The 21,211-nt window shown below is 46.3% G+C and overlaps 1 protein-coding gene across 1 annotated transcript in view; it reads right to left on the minus strand.

Moving 5' to 3' along the window:
• Positions 1 to 1,913: 1,913 nt before the first annotated feature.
• DYTN (dystrotelin) overlaps positions 1,914 to 21,211 on the minus strand; it is a 52,204-nt gene continuing 32,906 nt past the window's right edge. The window contains 4 exon segments of the mRNA XM_084643122.1: positions 1,914 to 3,369; positions 3,372 to 3,457; positions 11,960 to 12,464; positions 13,775 to 13,934. Of these exon segments, the coding sequence (XP_084499248.1) occupies positions 3,337 to 3,369; positions 3,372 to 3,457; positions 11,960 to 12,464; positions 13,775 to 13,934 (784 nt within the window). The 3' untranslated portion in view covers positions 1,914 to 3,336.

Genomic DNA, 21,211 nt, shown 5'->3' on the forward strand with positions numbered 1-21,211 from the left:
AGTCTTTGTCACAGTCTGGGGTGCAGCCCAGACCAACAAGGGGGTTCTGTCACTGCCTTCCCTGTAACCATGGGTGCCTCACAATGCATCTCTGTTGTAGTTCCCAACCTGGACTGCTCACAGCTAGCCTACCAGCATGCAGGCTGCACCCTGAGTATGTGTGTGCTAGACAATCCTGATTCAGCAGCTCTGATCCCGCCAGCCTGTCTACAGTTCCACTCTGGCTTCCACCACCCTTGGATGCTACTTGCAGGGTAACCCCAACATACTCCCAGTCCCGGATTTTCCCCCAAAATGGGTGTTCTGCACTGTCCAGCCCTTTTCTGGAAAGTTCAGATATTAAGGTTCCTTGCTCCTGTAAAAAGTTGATATTCAATAGTTTACTTCAACTGGACTTACCAAACAGTTCAGTTTAAATAAAGTACTGGATTAGTTTAGATTAAAAATAAAACAAGTTTATTAAGTATTAACAAAGAAGTTAGGATTTTAAGTGAATGCAAGTATAAGAGAGAGAGAGTTAGAAATGGTTACCTGTGAAAATGCATCTAAAAGTCAAACTTATTCTAGCAAGTTTTTTCTCAATGCTTTGTTCAAGATGGCCTTTCTTATCCACAGTCTTCCAGCAAGATGGAGGCTGACAGTTTCCTTGGTTAAGATCTCTCCCAGAGGCCCAAAAGTGCTGGTGCCTTAGTCTTCTTAGGAGAAAGAGAGAGAACTTGGGGTTCTCTGCCCCTTTCTTTGGTGGATTCTTCTGAGGGTTATCCTTCAAAGCTGGGGTGGACAAATTTTTTTGGCATCTGGGTATGGAAATTGTATGGTGGGCCATGAATGCTCACAAAAGTGGGGTTGGGGTGCAGGAGGGGGTCAGAGCTCTGGCTGGGGGTGCAGGCTCTGGGGTGGGGCTGGGGATGAGGGATTTGGAGTATAGGAAGGTGCTCCAGGCTGGGCCCGAGCGGTTCAGAGGGCAGGAGGGGGATCAGGGCTGAGGCAGGGGGTTGGGGCAAGGGGTGGGGGGATGAGGGCTCTGGCTGAGGGTGCAGGCTCTGGAGTGGGTCTGGGGATGAGGGGTTTGGGGTGCAGAAGGGTGCTCCAGGCTGGGCTCAAGGGGTTTGGAGGGCGGGAGGGGGATCAGGGCAGGGGGTTGGGGCATGGGTGGAGCTCAGGGAAGCAGCGATATGTCCCCCCTCCAGCTCCTACGTGGAGGCATAGCCAAGTAGCTTTGCACGCTGCCCCATCTGCAGGCGCTGCCCTGCAGCTCCCATTGGCTGCAGTTCCCAGCCAGTGGGAGCTGTGGGGGCAGCACTTGGGGCAGGGGCAGTGCGCAGAGCCCCCTGGCTGCCCCTAAACATAGGATCCAGAGTGGGTACATGCTGCTGCTTCCGGAAGCTGCGGAGCAGCCCCAGACCCTGCTCCCCAGCTGGAGTGCAGGAGCAGGGCAAGCCCCAGACCCTGCTCCCCAAAAGGAGCTCGAGGGCCGAATTAAATCAGCTGGTGGGTTGGATGTGGCCCGTGGTCCGCAGTTTGCCCACCCCTGCTTCAAAGTAAAGTTTATTCAAGCAGTAAAGAAGGCAACATGGAGTCTGGTGATAAAGGAGGCTCCATGCTCTTTTTTTTTCCCCCTCCCTTTGTCTTTGATGAAATCCAACTTGTTCTGTTTCTAGTCATCTCTTCCCCCTGCTATCTCGAGGACCCTATTTACTACTTATATGTACACTGAGGGGTAAACATACATGCCTTTATTTAGGATATGCCTGTTTAACAACTTTTGCCTAGACAGGCCTGTCTGGTTGTGAGCATGTGTTAATATCATATAGAGTGAATTTGTAACTTCACATATAATACTCTCATAAATTTCACTGTATTATTGACCAGCAAGTTATTTATTATTTTCAGATGAAATCTCACATGGCATATTTCATACTAAGATTACAATAGTATGTAAAGTGTGAACACAGGGATGCTTTTGGTCACAGTTACCCACAAAAATATCCGGTCTGGTGATAACACCACAATTAATAGTCCAAACATGACTGCCTTGCCCTCTCACCATTGTCTCAATCTTCAGCATTGCTATTCCATAACAAAACTGTCATGGGCGTGACTCTCTTCTGTTACTTCAATTTTATGTCAATATAACTCCATTGAAATCAGGGGAGTTATATTGGTGTAAAACAGATGTAACCATGGAGAATCAGGCCCAAGGCCAGGACATTAAAGAACAGCATATGACACAAGTGGCTTTTCTTCTAAGTGCGAGTTCAGTCCTTTCCTTCCAGATCTCTCTCCTATGTACCAGAAGGAGAGAAAGTGGAATGTGGCACCTCTTATAGATGAATCAGTAGTGATTATCTTCTTCTTCTTTTGTCCACTATCTTACTCCCCTCCAAAGCATCCAAGGCTGAAAGCTTGCACTGCTGAAGTCAATAGAAGCTTTGCCATTGACTTCAATGGGCACAGGATCTGGTGGTCAGCTAGCAATAACCTAAATAACCATCTAAACCCTTATAAGCATTCCAATATCTCTCAATACCATACAAACCTTCCATATATAAACACCATCCTTAAGTATTTTCAATGCTGCGTTGGAAATGTTTTCATAATTTGTTTTCAGCTGACTCTGTGACTATGCTGTGCTAGCAACAAAATGAAAGTTTCTTTTCTGATGTTGTAAGACCTTCAAGTAATATTAAGCTCTTTAACAGTTCCATACATATATATATAGATATAGTAAGGGAAGGGGCTTCTAAAGCAATACAATGCCTCTAATTGTTCATAGCTCTTCCTTCTCACCAATTTAGTTGCTAATTTAATAAAATGCAAATACCCGACTGTCAGATGTTGGAGACAATGGACAACTTGGAGAAGACAACTAAAGATTTACTCCTTCTATTCAGTGCTTCTTGAACTATGATACAATGTCAGACAACTTATCAATGAGACTGGTTAGCTAAAGCCATCTCCATGTGTTCATGTAGGGGGAAAAAATCCTCTGTTTCCTGAAACACAAGCAATTATCAGGTACTATAGTAATGAGAAGATAGTATGGGTCAGATCATTAACTGTATATGTCAGCATAGCCTCACTGAAGTCAACAGAACTATATTGATATGTATTGGCCAAGATCTGGCCCTATATTTTCTTGAGGTTAGGAATAGGCTAGGAATACATGGTTCTAATATAAAGGAAAATTCCTTCTCTAACACCACAGAAGAGTCTGATAAAGACCCCAGAGACAGAACTCCATTATGTTAGATTATTACAGTTCAATATCTGACCAACTTTAGAGATGACACATGGCTGTAATTACCTGGGCAATAGTGCAATGAAGTAGTAAGGCTAATACCGGCGTTCCATTACTTCCAAGCTGGCAAAGTCACCTGGCTGATGAGGTCAGAGAAGGACCTGCAAACATGCTCAGCTGAGGAGACCAACTCCTGCTTTATAGCAGACTGCTGAGCTGGAAAGAAAAGAGATTCTTTCATAGCACCTGAATGCAGCAAACTCCCTGTACAGCTCTTTATACGACTCCAATTCAAGATAGCTCTGTAAAAACAAAAGTTTTATCTGCTGGCTTTCATTATTACATCCTTATTAATGAAAAAGAGGCATTCTAGGAGCTGAACAAAGCTATGCTGTAATAAGACGGTGGATTATAAGGGGATTTTATGTGACTGGGAGACTGGCTGTGGGGTCAACCAATTACACAGTCATAGAAATTGGAGATAGAAAAGACCACCAATGCAAGTTTGTTCCATATTGACTGCTGTGAGTGACTTCCTCTACAGTAAAAGGAAAAGGAGTACTTGTGGCACCTTAGAGACTAACAAATTTATTTGAGCATAAGCTTTTGTGAGCTACAGCTCACTTCATCGGATGCAAATAAATTTGTTAGTCTCTAAGGTGCCACAAGTACTCCTTTTCTTTTTGTGAATACAGACTAACATGGCTGCTACTCTGAAACCTGTTCCTCTACAGTACTAGGTCTTCTCCAGTTTTAAATGACTCAAGCATTGAGGATTAAATGCTAATCTTGCATGAGTGCAAATCTGGAGTAATTCTAGAGTGATTGCAAGCTGAGAGAGGAAGGCTAGTGTTGTGGTGACAGCACTGTAGTGGCAATTAGGAGATCTGGGTTCAATGCTTGGGTCTGCCACATGTCTAATATGCTATTTATAAACTATGAAGAGAGTTGTCAGATTATATCTCTACTCATGTTGAGTTGGTCTTTGCTCTGTAACTTATATGCATAGGCACTGACTTCCCCTTTGCCCAGTGGGTGCTTGACCTCCTGACCCCACCCCTGCACTGCCCTCGCCCAAGTCCCCTGCCCTGCCTTTTCTCTGCCTCCTCCCCTCAGCGTGCCACATCCCTGCTCCTTCCCCTCCCTCCCAGAAAGTCCTAAGCACTGCCAAACAGCTGTTAGGTGGCAGGAGGGCGGGAAGCGCTGGGAGGGAGGGGGAGGAGTGGGGACTTGGTGCGCTTGCGGGGGGCGGGGAGAGTGGGGAAGGAAGCGAGGAGGGGGGAGCTTGGTTGCCAGTGGGTGTGGAGCACCTGCTAATTTTTCCCCATGAACTTGTCTGGACAATTTCAGCCAAAATGGCCCAGCCATTTCTCAGAACAAGGAGAGGGAAAATATTGTTTTGACCATGTTAGAGTATTTCAAAGAAAAGGTCACCAGAATTTTTTAACACCCCCATGTTTTGAAGCAGGGAGTAGAAATTCATCAGGCAGTGACCTTTGTGGCAGGGATGTGCCTCCTTCTATCCCTTGGAAAATCTGCCCAAATTTGACCATCCTATAAGCTTTGAAGAATCGCAGGTTGCACATGCTCAGTAGAGATGTGTTAGAGCTTAAAAGCTAAAATCTCCAAAGAATCCATCCTCAATGAGCATGCTCCATCCCCTCACAGCTTCTACATGGGCCAGGACTGCACCTATCCCCACATAGCAACTGTGAGCATGCTCCTCCTCCATAAGGCTACAAGGGCAAAGTCAAACGTTCCCTATAATGGCTGCTCTGGCCCAGGGCAGAGTTGGCACTAGAGCTTGTCTCTCCTGTGCTGTCAGTGACCCGCTGCTGGCAGTCAGCTAGCACAGAGGAAAAGCTGTCTCGTTTGAATACAACGGTAACAAAAACTGGACTGTGGAGCAGGGAAGAGTAGACTGGGACAAGGTGTCTGGTGAGACTGGAACCTGGGGTGAGGGGTGGAACCTGGGACTGGCTAGGCAAAGTGGTGGGACTGGAAGTCAGGGAGGGGAATGGAGGCTAGAACTGGTTGGTCCCTCCCGCCTTGAAAATCCATCCAGCATAACACAGGTGACCTATGAATCTAGCCACTTCCTGTCAGTGAGAGACATACAAGAAATGGCTACCTACCTTTCGTAACTGTTGCTCTTCAAGATGTGTTGCTCACGTCCATTCCAAGCGGGGGTGTGCACACCACATGCACAATTGTTGGAAGGTTTTTCGCCTAGTGGCACCCTTCAGGTTGGCTGTGGAGCCTCCTGGAATGGAACCCTTATGGTGGTGAAATAGGTCCCTGCTGACCTGCCGCCTCTTCAATTTCTTCTTGCCGGATACTCTGAAAGAGGGGAGGTGGGTGGGTCTTGGAATGGACGTGAGCAACACATCTTGAAGAACAACAGTTACGAACGGTAGGTAACCATTTTTTCTTCTTTGAGTGATTGCTCATGTCAATTCCAAGTAGGTGACTCCCAAGCAGTCCCCTGGAGGAGGGGTCGGAGTTCACTGAGTTGCCGACTAGCATGTCTCTGCCAAACGCGGCATCGTCTCTCACTTGCTGAGTGATGGCATAGTGCGACGTAAAGGTGTGAATAGACGACCACGTCGCTGTCCTGCCGATGTCATGAATGGGGATCTGTGCCAGGAATGCTGCAGATGAAGCCTGTGCTCTTGTGGAGTGCGCTGTCCATGCTGGGGCTGGAATCTTTGCTAAGTCATAGCATGTACTGATGCAGGCCGTGATCCAAGAAGAGATTCTCTGAGATGAAATAGGGAGATCTTTCATTCTTTCTGCAATAGCAATGAAGAGCTCCATCAACTTCCTAAATGGCTTTGTTCACTCCATGTAAAAGGCTAATGCCCGTCTGACATGCAGGGAATGGAGCATGCATTCCCTGTCGTTGGCGTGCGGCTTAGGATAGAACACTGGCAGAAAGATTTCCTGATTTGCGGGAAATTGTGAATCTACCTTCAGGAGGGAACCTGGGTGCGGCCACAATCGTACCTTGTCCTTATAAAACACAGTATAAGGGGGCTCGGACATCAAAACCTTGAGCTCAGACACCCTTCTGGCTGATGTTATAGCCACTAGGAACACCACTTTCCAAGACAGGTGGAACAGCAAACTCGTTGCTAGGGGCTCAAAGGGAGGGTTAAACTCCCGTGGAGGGATTGGTTGTTTTACTTGGGGGTACAGTTTGTCCAGTCCCTTGAGGAAACGCCAACCCCAGGGTTAGCAAACACTGAGCATCCCGTTGAGCCGGGATGGAAAGCTGAAACTGCTGCCAGGTGCACCTTTATTGATGAAACTGACAACCTCTGTTGCTTTAGGTAAAGCAAGTAGTCCAGGAAAAAGGGAATCAAGGACTGCAATGGAGGAATACCTTTGTGGAGAGACCAAATGGAAAATCTCTTACACTTTGCCAGATAAGTGGCACGAGTGGAAGGCTTCCTGCTGTTGAGGAGAACCTCCCTAACCGAGTCTGAGTAGGTAAGCTCTAGTGGATTCAATCATGGAGTTTCCATGCTGTGAGATGGAGAGACTCTAGGTTAGGGTGCTGGAAGCAGCTGTGGTCCTGGGTGATCGTCTGGAACCAAGGGCAAAGTAATGGGTGTACCCACTGACAGGCCCAGCAGCATGGTGAACCAGTGCTGATGTGGCCACGCTGGTGCTATTAAAATCAACTATGCTTTCTCTCACTGGATCTTGAGGAGGACCGTGTGGATGAGTGGGAAGGGCAGGAATGCATTCAGCAGGTGCCCTTTTCAGGACAGGAAGAAGGCATCCGTGAGCAAGCCCAGGCTTTGGTTCAGGAAGGAGCAGACCTGTTGACGCTTCCTGTTGCACTATGTCGTAAACACGTCTGTCTGGGAAGATCCCCACTGTTGGAAGGTGTTGATGGTGACATCCAGGTGCAGAGACCACTTGTGGCTGTGAAACAACCTGCTGAGGTGATCGGCCAGTTCATTCTGTGAACCGGGAAGGTATGAGGCCTCCAATTGTATCAAGTGGGGGATGCAGAAGTCCCACAGCTTGAGGGCTTCCTGGCACAGGGAGAGGAGCTAGTACCACCCTGTCGGTTTATATACGGATATATCAGTACGGATACACATCTTCCCTGCAGATGGGTTTGAAATGTCTGGCAAGCGAGGCGAACCGACTGCAGCTCCCTGATGTTGATGTGCAGCAAAAGTTCTGCCTGGTACCAAGAGGCCCTGTGTCTTGAGTTCACTGAGGTGCACCCCCCCATCCCATCGCTGACGCATCTGTGACTAGAGACAGCAACGGCTGAGGTATGGAGAAGAGCACTCCCACACATACTGCTTGCAGGTCGAGCCACCATCGGAGGGATTCAAGAACCTGAGGAGTAAGAGTGACCCGTCTGTCTGTGACCTCTGTTAGGCCTGTAAACTCGGGCTAACCATTCCTGAAGAGGGAGTAGCCACAACCTGGCATGCTGTACCACATATGTGCAGGCAGCCATATGCTGGAGCAACTTCAGACAAGTTTGCGCCATCTTGAGATCCTCTCTGATAGTGTTCATTGCGAGGAAATGAGCTTCCTGGAGAAAAGCCCTGGCCTGGATGGAGTCCAGGAGGGCCCTGATGAACTCTATCCTCTGCGTAGGAGTTATAGTTGACTTTTTTCCACATTTAGAATGAGACAGCCTGAGGAATATCATGTGCACCAGGCTCACATGGCCCTCCACTTGGGCCCATGCTTGACCCTTGATCAACCAGTTGTCCAGATACAGGAAAACTTGCACCTGCCGCTTTCGCAGGAAGGCTGCCACAACTGCCATGCACTTCGTGAACACCCAAGCGGCTGCCAAGAGGACGAAGGGGAGGACCGTGAACTGACAGTGGGTGTTGTTGACAACGAATTGAAGGAAACGTCTGTGGTTCGGGACTATGGACACATGGAAGTTCGTATCCTTCACGTTGAGGGCGGCGCACCAGTCTGCCGCATCCAGAGAGGGCATGATGGAAGCCAAGGAGACCATGCAGAACTTCAGCTTCTTCATGAATCTGTTGAGGTTTCGAGGGCTAGAATAGGCCAGAGCCCACTGTTGACCGTGGGGACTAGGAAGTAACGGGAATAGAATCCCCTTCCCCTGAACTCCATAGGTACTTCTTCTACTGCTCTGAGTTGCAGGAGCATTTACACCTCTTGCACTAGAAGTTGCTCGTGAGAAGGGTCCCTGAAGAGGGATGGGGAAAATGGGTGGACAGGTACAGAATTGGAGAGAATATCCCAATTCTACCGTGCTCAAGACCCAGCGATCTGATGTTGTTTGAGCCCAAGCATGTTGTTTTGAGCCCAAGCCCAAGCTCAAGAAATAGGATAGATGGTTCACAAAGGAAGGAGAAGGATCCAGGATATGGACTGGTGCGCTGGCCCCGGGCGCACCTTCAAAAGTTTTTCTTGGGAGCCGGCGACTGTCTCACCGAGCCTTGGCCCTGGGTAGAAGAGGACTGCAGAGGCCTTCTCCTATTACTCCTACCCTGTCTCCTGTTTATAGTCTTGCCTCAGCTGAGAGGGGTTGAAGCGAGGCAGGGGCTGAGGCTTAAAATGCTTTCTTTGCGCGGCCGCGTATGAAGCCCCAACGACTTTAAGGTCACTCTAGAGTCCTTGAGATTATGGAGCCTAGAGTCCGTCTGCTCAGTGAAGAGACCCACACCATCAAAGGGCAGGTCCTGCATAGTCTGTTGGACCTCTGTGGGGAGGCCCGAGACTTGTAGCCACAAACTGTGCCGCATGACAATGGTTGTAGACATTGTACGGGTGGTCGAGTCCGCTGAGTCTAATGCAGCCTGCAAGGAAGTCCTTGCAATGGTCTTGCCTTCCTCCAGGGCAGCCCCAGAGTCACAGCAGGAGTCAGATGGAAGTAGCTCTCCCTGGACAGGGAATTCCAAGAGTTAAAAGGGTAGCAGCTAAGAACCGCCTGCTGATTGACAATTTGAAGCGGGAGTCCCCCAGTGGAATAAACCTTATGGCCGAAGAGGTCTAGCTTCTTTGCCTCTTTAGACTTTAGAGTGGGGCCCTGGTGACCCTGCCTTTCCTTGGCCTTGGCTGCATCCATGACCAGCATACCCAGCTGAGGGAGGGTGAAAAGGTATTCATACCCGTTAGAGGGTACAAAGTACTTCCTTTTCACCCCTTTAGCTGTGGGAGGAATGGAAGCAGGAATGTTCCAGAGGGTCTTGGTAGTATTGTGGATGGTCTTGATCAATGGCAAGGCCACCCTGGAAAGGTCTTCTGGCCTCAGAATGTTCATCATAGGGTCCATTTCTTCTGACACCTCCTCCGCTTTCAGGCCCAGATCTTGGGCTACTCTTCTGAGCAGCTCCTGATGGGCTCTATTGTCCAAAGCCGGTAAGGAGGCAGACCAGCCGGGTACTGCCTCATCCGGGGAGGAGAATGAAGAAGGCCTCATAGGCACGGGATTCTCCTGACCTTCCAACTCATGGAGGTCCTCCCGTGCAGGTGCTTCCTGCGCAGTGCAGATGTGTTGCCAGATGCAAACTCGGTGCCGGGTTCGGTGCTGTCCTGGGCACTGGCTCCCGAATCCCTTGGAGGTTCTCTCACCATTGAGGCAGACAGAGGTCCCCCATCTGTCCGAGGTGACCGAAAGGGATGTGAAGTTGGCCCCTGGGCTGGATGATACGCCCAGGGAGTCCAGAATGGCCAATGAGTGGGTGCCTGCCACTGTGGTGGCCAGGACATCATCAGAAGTTGTTGCATCTCGTTATATCTGGAGCAACGAGACTGGTGCTGGCTGCATCTGGAGATGTATAATTCTGGTTCTAACTCGGAGGACGAGTCTGATCTCGGGCTCCATGGCAGTGCCGTGTGGGCTGGTGCCAGTGTTCAGTGCTGAGACGAGGACGACTGGTGCCGCAGCATGGCTGGTTTGCTTTGGACAGTCCAGCCCCCCTGTGCAGTGTTGGTGCTGCTGGCTTTGCCGGTGCTGGGGACTGCTGGGTTGCCATCTCTGTGAAGTTCCTGGCAGCCTTGAACGTGTCAGGAGTGGACAGCATGTCAAACTCCCCAATTTGGCTCTCTCGTCCTGGGGGGTCCAACAGAATTGGAGTCAACAGTTCTGCCTGGATGGCCAGAGTCAACAATACCGGCTGTCCCTGAGCAGGAGTTGAGTGTCCCGATGTGGGACGCACTCCACGGGCACCATTGTGCTCCACTGCTTGGACAGTCAGCAGGTGCCCCCTTTCAGCTCTTCTCAGCTTCTTATGCAGCACCGGTGAGTGAAATTGGTGCTGAGAAGTCGACAAACTTGTCTTCAGTGCCAGAGAGTAGTGGTGCTGCAGGTCTATGGGCCCCAAATCCTTTGCTGCCACCACAGCCTCCCTTACTGAGGCCGGTGCGCTCTGCACTGAAGTGCTGGGCTTGGATCCTGACGCGGTCTGAGCCAGCTGGGGATGGAGAGCTGACTCCATAAGGACAAGCTTAAGTCTTAAGTCTCTCTCCTTTAGTCCTTGGGCGGAAACTCCTGCAGATTTTGCACTTGTCAGTTTTGTGGGTTTCCACCAAGCACTTTAAGCAGGAGTCGTGAGGGTCTCCCCTGGGCATAGGCTTCTGGCAAGACTCACAAGTTTTGAAGCCTTGAGACCAAAGCATACCCCAGTCCCTGGAGGGTAGTAGGATAACGGGGTGGGGGGTATCCCCCAATAGAAATTTATCTACGAACTAATTAACTAAAATACTAGAAAGAACTAAGTAGAACTATATATAATACAAGAATAACTGTTCACTAGGAGAAGAGCTTGCCCAAGGCAAGAGAACAAAGTAGCTTCAAAGACCGTCACTGGTGGTAAGAAGTAACTGAAGAGGCAGCAGGTCAGCAGGGACCTATATTCACTGCCATAAGGGCACCACTCCAGGGGGCTCCACAGCCGACCCGACAGGTACCACTAGGGGAAAAACCTTTAGACAATTCTGCACGCAGCGTGCACACACCTACTTGGAATTGTAATGAGTAATCACTTGAAGAACTACAGGTTCCTCAGAATGCCATGTCACTCTCACCTTAGTAATTTACAGTGCCAGGAAGCACATCTAACACAAATATCCTGAGACCTATTGTCTCCCATGCATTTCAGATTTCCATGTAAAAGCTTTCTGCTAATGTCAGGGGATGCAGTGAGGTTTAGTTACTGCACATCTAGAAGTAAAAGACACTTATGTGACACAAATTATCTAGTTGTTAATATACTGTCTCACCAAATTATATTCAAATTGATGAAAAACAGCAGGTGCCATCATTACATACTCTGCGACTTCTGTGAAGAGGGGATACGAAGGACACATCCCCGATGTTTAAAGAATGGATGTGAACTCTGTGGGCATCCTTTTTAGAGTAATTTTGAACCAGCGAAAGAAATTCAAATGAGATCTCAAATTTGTAGAGAAGGGTGCAAATAAGTGCAGCACCTGACTGACTCAAAGTGTAAATATAAAGGCACCTCATGCTAGACTCAATGGACTAAATTCTCTGTTGGTGTCAAAGGGTGACACTTTAAGTCAGTGATGCTTCACTCATTTACACCAGAATAGAGTTTGGTCCATCAGGTCTGATTCTCCACTCACTCACATATGTGTCCGGCGTAGCGCCAATGAAGTCTATAAACTATGCTGGATTAAATTGGATGTAGGTCAGAAGACAATCAGGCCTACTATCTGTGACTTTAGAACTCTTACCTGGTTGCAGTTGGAGAGATAAAGCATCCTTCAGCTTCAGCACTAGCTGCTGCAGTTCCTTCTCTTCATTCACCTCCTTCTCATTAAATGGCAATTCTGCTGCAGTGGGACTAGAAGCTGTGGTCATAATTCCCTGGGTAAGGTTCCTGGTCCTTTCAGGTTGTGATATCCCCTCCTGATCTGTCTGAGGAATTCCCTTCTCTTTTGATTTTTCATGCTGTCTCATTAGGGGATTGCCATTCTGCAGGAATATTGACCCCAAAGTGGTACCTGATGATCTCAGGTTCATTGCAGCTGGATCAGTCTGAGTCTGTAGTAACTGCCTTTTTTCTGCAGTGGAGGAGGGATCCAGGGATTTCAACTCAGTGAAGCTAGTGGGGATGGGTTTTGCCAGAGCTGAATCTGATCCATTGTGAAGCTTTCTTTCCTTCCAGGGGTCCTCACTTTTTGGCATCATATTTTGACACAGTACAAATGAAGGATGGTTTGGTGGTTGTAACATTGCCTGAAATGAACACAACACAGGAAACCTCTTGCTTATAAAGCTTGATACAAAGCCAATGGAAGCCTGTTAAAGAGGTAGGATGGTTTTGTAGTTAAAGAACTGAAATGAGACTCAAGAGATCTGGTTTCAGTTCCTTCCCATCCCTACCACAGACATCCTGTATGACCTTGGGCAAATCAGTGAATCTCCATGACTCAGTTTCTCCACCTGTAAAAAGAGGATAGTAATGCTTCCCTTGTCGGTCTTGATTAATCAGGTTGTAGCTTTTCAGGACAGGGACTTTCTCTTCATATGTTTGTACAGCACTTAGCCCAATGGAGTCCTGATCATGGCTGGGGACTTTAGACACTACTGCAATATAACAACAAATCAACAGGAGTTATTCCATTGACTTCAGTCGATTTTGGATCAGGCCCATAAAAGTTTGGTGTCTATCACGAAACACCATCTCTGCCTTTTTCTTCTTCTAGTGACTCCTGCCTGATTTTCAGTGTCTTGGGTCTAATTTTATTGTACATAGGTTTCCTTCCACAATTTTCTATGTCTCGATTTATTGCAACTTCAGTCTCAAGATATTGTATCTTACTGTGCCAGTAAAAAGGGGACATCACAGTAGCCCAAGATTTAATTTGCTGGAAAATTATTCTAAAAGAATTTAACTAAGAATATAGGCAGAGTATATATACACGCACACCCACACCCATGCAATGTGTGTGTGTGTGTACATATGACTCATGCAAACAAATTGCATGTATATCCAGCTGTATGTATTTGCATAGCATATGGACTAATATTTTAGAGGTGAGAACATCATTTGAACTTTAGAAACCAAGGGTTACTTTAAATGAATCAGAATTAAAATATTCCAAAAGAAAAAGGCAAAATAAGATATTGATACGCAGCAAGTAAAGACTTTCCTTTAATTATCTAATTCTTATGTAAGATTGTTCTTTAGACTGCACTGTCTAGTGATGTGTCCAGTCTTGCTTAAGATGCATTGAGCAATTCTCTTTGGAGCCTTTTTTATGGTTGGAATTTGCACAGAAAGGGTGTTTACTCAGCTGTTCACTCAGCTATTTATTATTAATTATTACTCTTATTTATTTATTTGTACTGTGGTGGTGCCTATGAGCCCCATTGTACTAGGTGCTGTTCAAACAGAACAAAAATAGCCCCTGCTTTCTATCCATCTATCGATAAGAGACAACAGGGGGAGCACAAAGTAACAATGAGACAATGCTGGTGCGCAGTGGTCAGAACATGTCAAAGCCAAATTGTTGTCAAGATTCTTGGTACACTGTTCTCTGTACCTTTATTTCCTGCCTCATTTGCTGCAGCTCCATCTGCACACTCTCATGGTTTGCTATCAGGACTTGGAGCTTTGCTTCTAGTCTGCAGCTTTTGTCTTCCTGGGAGTTGTGGAGGAGCAGCACCTTGTCTTTCCATTTGTTTAACTGCTTTCTCAGGTACCTGCCAGGCAACAGGGGGACAGGGGAGTTACTGGACTAAATTATCTTCCATGCACACTCCTTAATGCACAGCACAAGAGAGGACAAATATTGCAGCTTGGCTGGTGCAGAGGGGCTATAGCGCAGGTATAAGAACCTTCCCATCCAGGGTGCAGGGGCTGAGCTGTCTCCACAGCAGCCTATACACAGGGACATTCCAGGAAGCCCAGGACATGGGGAGGATGGAGAAGGTGTGGCCAGGATGGTCCTGGGCTCTGGTGATTCAACATTCCTGGAATGGCCCATGGGGCTGTCACAACAGAGACAAGAGAAGAGCTGCCCTCCTCTGTGCCTGGGGTCAAGCCAGCTCCTGCTAGCTCTCAAAGTGGGGAAGTGCAAGCTGTCTGTCCTGGCCCAACCACAGGGATGAATCTGCCCCATTGTTCCTTGATGATGATCCTTCTTGCTAAGGACCTTCTGTATGGCCTCCACTGATTGCACAGAAAGTTTCTATAGAAGCCACTGTCCTTGGAAAGATGAGGTTATTGCAATCAAAAGTGCTACCCCCACACATACTAGAGCAGGATAATTAGAGACTATGCACATAATATCTACTCAGGGCAGACAATACATAAATACCACCCATTTCTCTAATATAGAGGCAGACTCTTGCGGAGAAGTGCTGCCCACAGGATAGCAATACAGCTTTGTCTTGCCCACTGCTGAGGCGGAGCGAGAGATATAAAAGCTGGTTAGCACTGGAGCAATAAGACAGCTGCTGTATATTGCTCAATTGAAATAGTTATCCCCACTCTTCTATTACATCCAAGAGTTCTATTTATTAACTTTCCATTGGATAATGTGTTGGTTCACATAAGCAAGAAGCAATGGTGTTATAAATCAGTCTTTTACTAAATGGTTTCTTCCAGCTCTATTTTTGAAAGAAGAAATACATTAATCAGTACGTACTCAGAAAAACCCACACTAGGGGTAAAGACAGAACTCATCTGCTCACTTTCCTCATGCCAGTAGCCCCACTGACCCCTTCAATGGGATTATACATGTCAGCTGAGCAAGATTTGGCCATAAGGCTTGTAAGAAGTCTGGACATGCAAAGTTAACACTAGTATTTGGATCTGGGTTTAGAAAAGGTTTTCCTGTCCTTGCGAGAATTTTCTTTCAGATTTTTGACATTTTTTCCCATCCTGAGATGGGATAAAAAGTCAATCTCAAATTTTTTTTGTGAACCAATGGTCTGAAAACTTTTTTGGATCAGATCAATTGAAACATCTCATTTTGATACCGACCTTTCAAATTTTTTTAAAACTTATTTTAGTACAAATTAAAATTTCTAAGCAAAAAGTCATTTTGAATCAGAAAATGAACAGATCAACATTTCCTGATTGGAAAAATGTTTCATTGGAAAATTCTTGACCAGCTCTACTAGTCCTTTTAATAGTCCTTATATTTCAGCATTTAATGGCTCTGTCCTGTGCGGTTCTGAGCATCTTTAGCTATTTTTTTTCCCATAGATATTTAGGTCAGAAGGGACCATTATGATCATCTAGTCTGACATCCTGCACAACGCAGGCCACAGAATTTCACCCACCACTCCTGCAAAAAACCTCACACCTATATCTGTGCTATTGAAGTCCTCAAATCGTAGTTTAAAGACTTCAAGGAGCAGAGAATCCTCAAGCAAGTGACCCATGCCCCATGCTACAGAGGAAGGCGAAAAACCTCCAGGGCCTCTTCCAATCTGCCCTGGAGGAAAATTCCTTCCCAACCCCAAATATGGCGATCAGCTAAACCCTGAGCAAGATTCATCAGCCAGATACCCAGGAAAGAATTTTCTGTAGTAACTCGGATCCCACCCCATCTAATATCCCATCACAGGCCATTGGGCCTATTTACCATGAATATTTAATTACCAAAACCATGTTATCCCATCATACCATCTCCTCCATAAACTTATCGAGTTTAATCTTAAAGCCAGATAGATCTTTTGCCCCCACTGCTTCCCTTGGAAGGCTATTCCAAAACTTCATTCCTCTGATGGTTAGAAACCTTCGTCTAATTTCTAGTCTAAATTTCCTGGTGGCCAGTTTATATCCATTTGTTCTTGTGTCCACATTGGTACTGAGCTTAAATAATTCCTCTCCCTCTCGGGTATTTATCCCTCTGATATATTTATAAAGAGCAATCATATTTCCCCTCAACCTTCTTTTAGTTAGGCTAAACAAGCCAAGCTCCTTGAGTCTCCTTTCATAAGACAAGTTTTCCATTCCTCAGATCATCCTAGTAGCCTTTCTCTGTACCTGTTCCAGTTTGAATTCATCCTTCTTAAACATGGGAGACCAGAACTGCACACAGTATTCCAGGTGAGGTCTCACCAGTGCCTTGTATAACGGTACTAAAACCTCCTTATCCCTACTGGAAATACCTCTCCTGATGCATCCCAAGACTGCATTTTTCACGGCCATATCACATTGGCAGCTCATAGTCATCCTATGATCAACCAATGCTCCAAGGTCCTTCTCCTCCTCCGTTACTTCTCTGTTACTTCTAATTGATGCATCCCTAGCTTATAACTAAAATTCTTGTTATTAATCCTTAAATGCATGACCTTACACTTCTTACTATTAAATTTCATCCTATTACTATTACTCCAGTTTACAAGGTCATCCAGATCCTCCTGTAGGATATCCCTGTCCTTCTCTAAATTGGCAATACCTCCCAGCTTTGTATCATCCGCAAACTTTATTTCTGTTCCCATTCCTGTCAGCAAACGTTCACCTGAGTAACTTAACCTGTGCGAGTATTTCCACTGACTAGGAATGAAGGGGACTGCTCCTGGGAGCAAAGTTATTCATTTTCCTGTTTACGGAATCGGGTCTTGAGCAGGGTTGCCAACTTTGGTTGGATGCATTCTTGGAGGTTTCACCACACGACACAATCTTTAAAGATTCATCTTTAATTCCTGGAGACTCAGCAAGTATAGTCTTGAGTCAGGACAGAGTACATTTCCGAAGGAGCAGGCTTCATATGCATCATCTCAGCTACCATTAACTTCAGTGGGAGCTGAAGATGTTCAGCATCTCACAGGACTGGCCCCTATGGGTATATCTACATTGCAATGTAAGCCTGAGCTTGATCTTGGGCTCCATCCTAACACCCCTTGCATCTACACTGCAATTGCTCTAACCCAGGACTCAGTCCCAGGACCCCTCAGGGCTGCAGGGTCTAAGCAAATGGAGGAGAGGAAGGTGATCAGGAACGGTCAACATGGATTCACCAAGGGCAAGTCATTCCTGACCAAGGTGATTGCCTCTATGATGAGATAACTGGCTTTGTTGATATGGGGAAGGTGGTGGATGTGATATATCTTGCTGTAAGCAAAGCTTTTGATACGGTCTCCCACTGTGTTCTTTCCAGCAAGTTAAAAAAGTATTGATTGGATGAATGGACTATAAAGTGGATAGAAAGCTGGCTAGATCATCGGGATCAATGGGTAGTGATCAACGGCTCGATATCTAGTTGGTAGCTAGCATCAAGCGGCGTGCCCCAGTGGTCGGTCCTGGGACAAGTTTTGTTCAACATCTTCATTAATGATCTGGATGATGGAATGGATTGCACCTTCAGCAAGTTTGCAGATGACACTAAGATGGGGGGAGAGGTAGTTATGCTGGATGGTAGGGATAGGGTCCAGAGTGACCTAGACAAATTGAAGGATTGAGCCAAAAGAAATCTGATGAGGTTCAACAAGGACAAGTGCAGAGTCCTTCATTTAGGATGGAAGAATCCCATGCACCACTACAGGCTGGGGACCGACTGGCTGAGCAGCAGTTCTGCAGAAAAGGACCTGGGGATTACAGTGGATGAGAAGCTGGATAGGAGTCAGCAGTGTGCCCTTGTTGCCAAGAAGGCCAATGGCATATTGGGCTGCATTAGTAGGAGCACTGGCAGCAGATCAAGGGAAGTGAGTATTCCCCTCTATTCAGCATTGGTGAGGCCATACCTGGAGTAGTGCGTCCAGTTTTGGGACCCCTGCTATAGAAAGGATGTGGACAAATTGGAGAGAGTCTAGCAGAGGGCAGCAAAAATGATTACGGGGCTGGGGCACATGACTTATGAGGAGACACTGAGGGAATTCAGCTTATATAGTCTTCAGAAAAGAAGAGTGAGAGGGGATTTGATAGCAGCCTTCAACTTCCTGAAGGGGGGTTCCAAAGAGGATGAAGCTAGGCTGTTCTCAGTGGTGGCAGATGACAGAACAAGGAGCAATGATCTCAAGTTGCAGTAGGAGAGGTCTAGGTTGGATATTAAGAAACACTATTTCACTAGGAGGGTGGTGAAGCACTGGAATGGGTTACTTAGGGAAGTGGTGGAATCTCCATCCTTAGAGGTTTTTAAGGCCTGGCTTGACAAAGCCCTGGCTGGGATGATTTAGTTGGTGTTGGTCCTGCTTTGAGCAGGGGGTTGGACTAAATGACCTCTTGAGGTCTCTTCCAACCCTAATCTTCTATGATTCTATGTTGGCCCCTGAATCCACCATGAGGACTGAAGGCAGCCAGCAGCAGGCTCCAAGTGAAGGGCATGAAGTGACTCTCTTAATGAAACCAGTCCCAGAGCAGGCTGTGGATCAGCATCAACAGTGAGTTCTTGGTCCCTACTTGGAAGAGTTGTTTGATCCCCCTGCCCGAGGAACAGCCCACTGCCAAAATTTGCAACAAACACGGTGCAGTCTGAAGCGGCCCCAAAGCCCAGTAAGTGTATGATTCAAATTTACAGTTTATTATTACAGTAATGGGAGGGATTTCTGCTCTAAGAAGCAATGTAAAAATAAGTCCCAGATATCAGCATGTGGCCAATAATGGTGGATTGTAGCACAGCACCGTGGTGTTTGCCTTCCCTTCCCCCCACTTGTTTAGTTCAAAATGGCAACCTGAAATTTCAAAGATTCATAAACAGCTGTAAAGGTTATTGTAGCTGTTAAGTCACAGATGTTTGCTAGGGTCATTCATGATTTCCCTTCAGCAATAAGAAATATCCCACGCTGTAATCATTCCTCCTGGGTCTATACAGCTGCCTGTGAACAGCGAACTGAGCATGTGTGTTTGGGGTAAAGTCTTCTATTTCCAAATCTAGCTCATTTCTGTTAAGCGTAATCCATGCAGTCTGCGGGTCACAAATTCATTTCTCCAAAGTACGAGTGGGGCATCAGTTTTTCCCCAGAACTATGCCAGGTGCAGGGTGGAGAAAAGCTGCAGATTTTAGCGTATTTGTATGCAGCAGTAACAGGGTAAGCCAAAGGTGCTGTGTCAGCTCTTAAGGTTAATTCCTTCATGGATTCTGACCCAATCCTGGCTGCTGATAGCTGCATGCTTTTCCTGAAGCAGGAGCTCCACATAGATAGTCACATTGTGGGGAAGGGCATATTTTCCAGGACCTCCCTGCCCCGTATAGCTGACTAGTCCACCCCACTCTCAGATATGCTGTTTGGTCACTATATGTTTGAATACTTCAGCTGCATACACTGTATGTTTCCCTCCAGCAGCTTGGAATAACATGTCCCTCTGCCAATAGAGCACCACAAGAACACTTATGTCATCTTCCAAAATATGAAAGACCTGAAATGACAGAAAAAGCCTTTTGCAGCAAGGGCATTATACACACCTCTCCTCCTCCCCTGCATGACAATTAGTTACGAAATTTTTATGAAACAGAAAAAAGTTACAATTTTAAACTTACCATTGTCTTCACACTTCTGTAACTGTGACTAACAAGGCTGTGTTCAGAGACAGCATGAGGACTGAAGCCTTCCCGTCACAATATGTGTTCACTTTAGAAATGTTACATTTTATGTTCTTGAGATTCCACCATAATTAATTCTGTGCTCCTCCACTGAGCTACTTTAGACAACAATCCTTTTTCTTGTCCTATTTCAGGACCCTCAACCTCTACTGCCTGCTGTTCTTCAGGAATTCGATCCCTGGCCCAAGATACCTTCACGAACCATTCCAAAAGGAAGAGTTTCCATGACAAAGTTATGGTTGATGATCTTAAGAGGGCAGACGAGCAGGTCTGGTACCAGAAGAAGAGGGATGAAAAACTGAAACAACAGCATACTGACAGGCAAGAGGAAAGGCTGGGGCTCACCACCCAGGTAGAGAACAGGGTTTCAGCGACGGGGCTGGCACTTGGAAAGCAGTTCTTGGAACAGGAATGGTGGCTTAGGGAGGGAGACAAAGCTCAACAGGGAACTGTTTCAGCGATTCCTGTCCATAATGGCTGCCAGAATACCATCTCCTGTTGCCTCCCCCACACCACAGCACGATCATCCTGCAACATACCTCAGATTCATACAGGATTCAAAAGCAGTGGGACAGGACAACTAAACTCCATGCAGCCTTCCTTCTTCAACTCTTCTCTAATGGAAACATCCACCTCCCTACCCCACTGTCAAGTGAAGGGAAAATGTGTAAAGAGGGGAAAGGAGAACATGGGGTGAGAGGACATGTAGTGGCATGGGGATTGTGTCAGGTATTAAGTATTTCCTCTGTGTGTGTGTGTGTGTGTGTGTGTGGTTTTGTTAAGGCAGCTGGTCTGACCAACATTGTGTGAGTGTTTTGCTATTTTAAGACTTGTTTACAAATAACATGCTTCATGTTTTCAAAAAAGTTTATTGCTATCAATGCATCACATCATGCAATCATGATTTGGGATAATAAAGCTGCATTCTAGGGGTTATTTCCAACTTGTGTTCTGGAAAAGGCAGAAGATTTTGCTTGTATTAGTAGTAAATTTAAATGATAATATTATAATAATCTAAAAAAGGACTTGGAAAATTGTTATTTGTATTTTTTTTTTATCTTTTGCAGGGACGATAGGAGCTGAACTATCTTGCTGTGTTCATGAGGAGCCAATAAAAACAGCTTTATTCTTGTAACAATATTTAAAGAGAAATTAATAAGTGACAACATATATTAATGAGGTTCTCTGACATGGCTCTTGAGAACATGAAAAAGAGAATAAGAGGCCACAATTAACATATACTGCATTTAATGGTATATATTACTGACCCATGTGTAAGGCCAAACTCTTCCCTGGTGTAAACTGGCACAGTTTCTTTGACTTAAATGGAACCATGCCAATTGACACCAGCAGAAAATTTGGCTCATTAAATTGATGCCCACATGACAGAATTAAGACTTGCAAGCTGTCTCACTGAATAATGCACACGAGAGCTGTAGCCCAGCATTTGACAGCTAGAAAAAATCCAAGTGGACGGACGGACAC

Source organism: Lepidochelys olivacea (genome assembly GCF_965140295.1).
Source record: "Lepidochelys olivacea isolate rLepOli2 genome assembly, chromosome: 11".
NCBI classification, from domain to species: domain Eukaryota; kingdom Metazoa; phylum Chordata; order Testudines; family Cheloniidae; genus Lepidochelys; species Lepidochelys olivacea.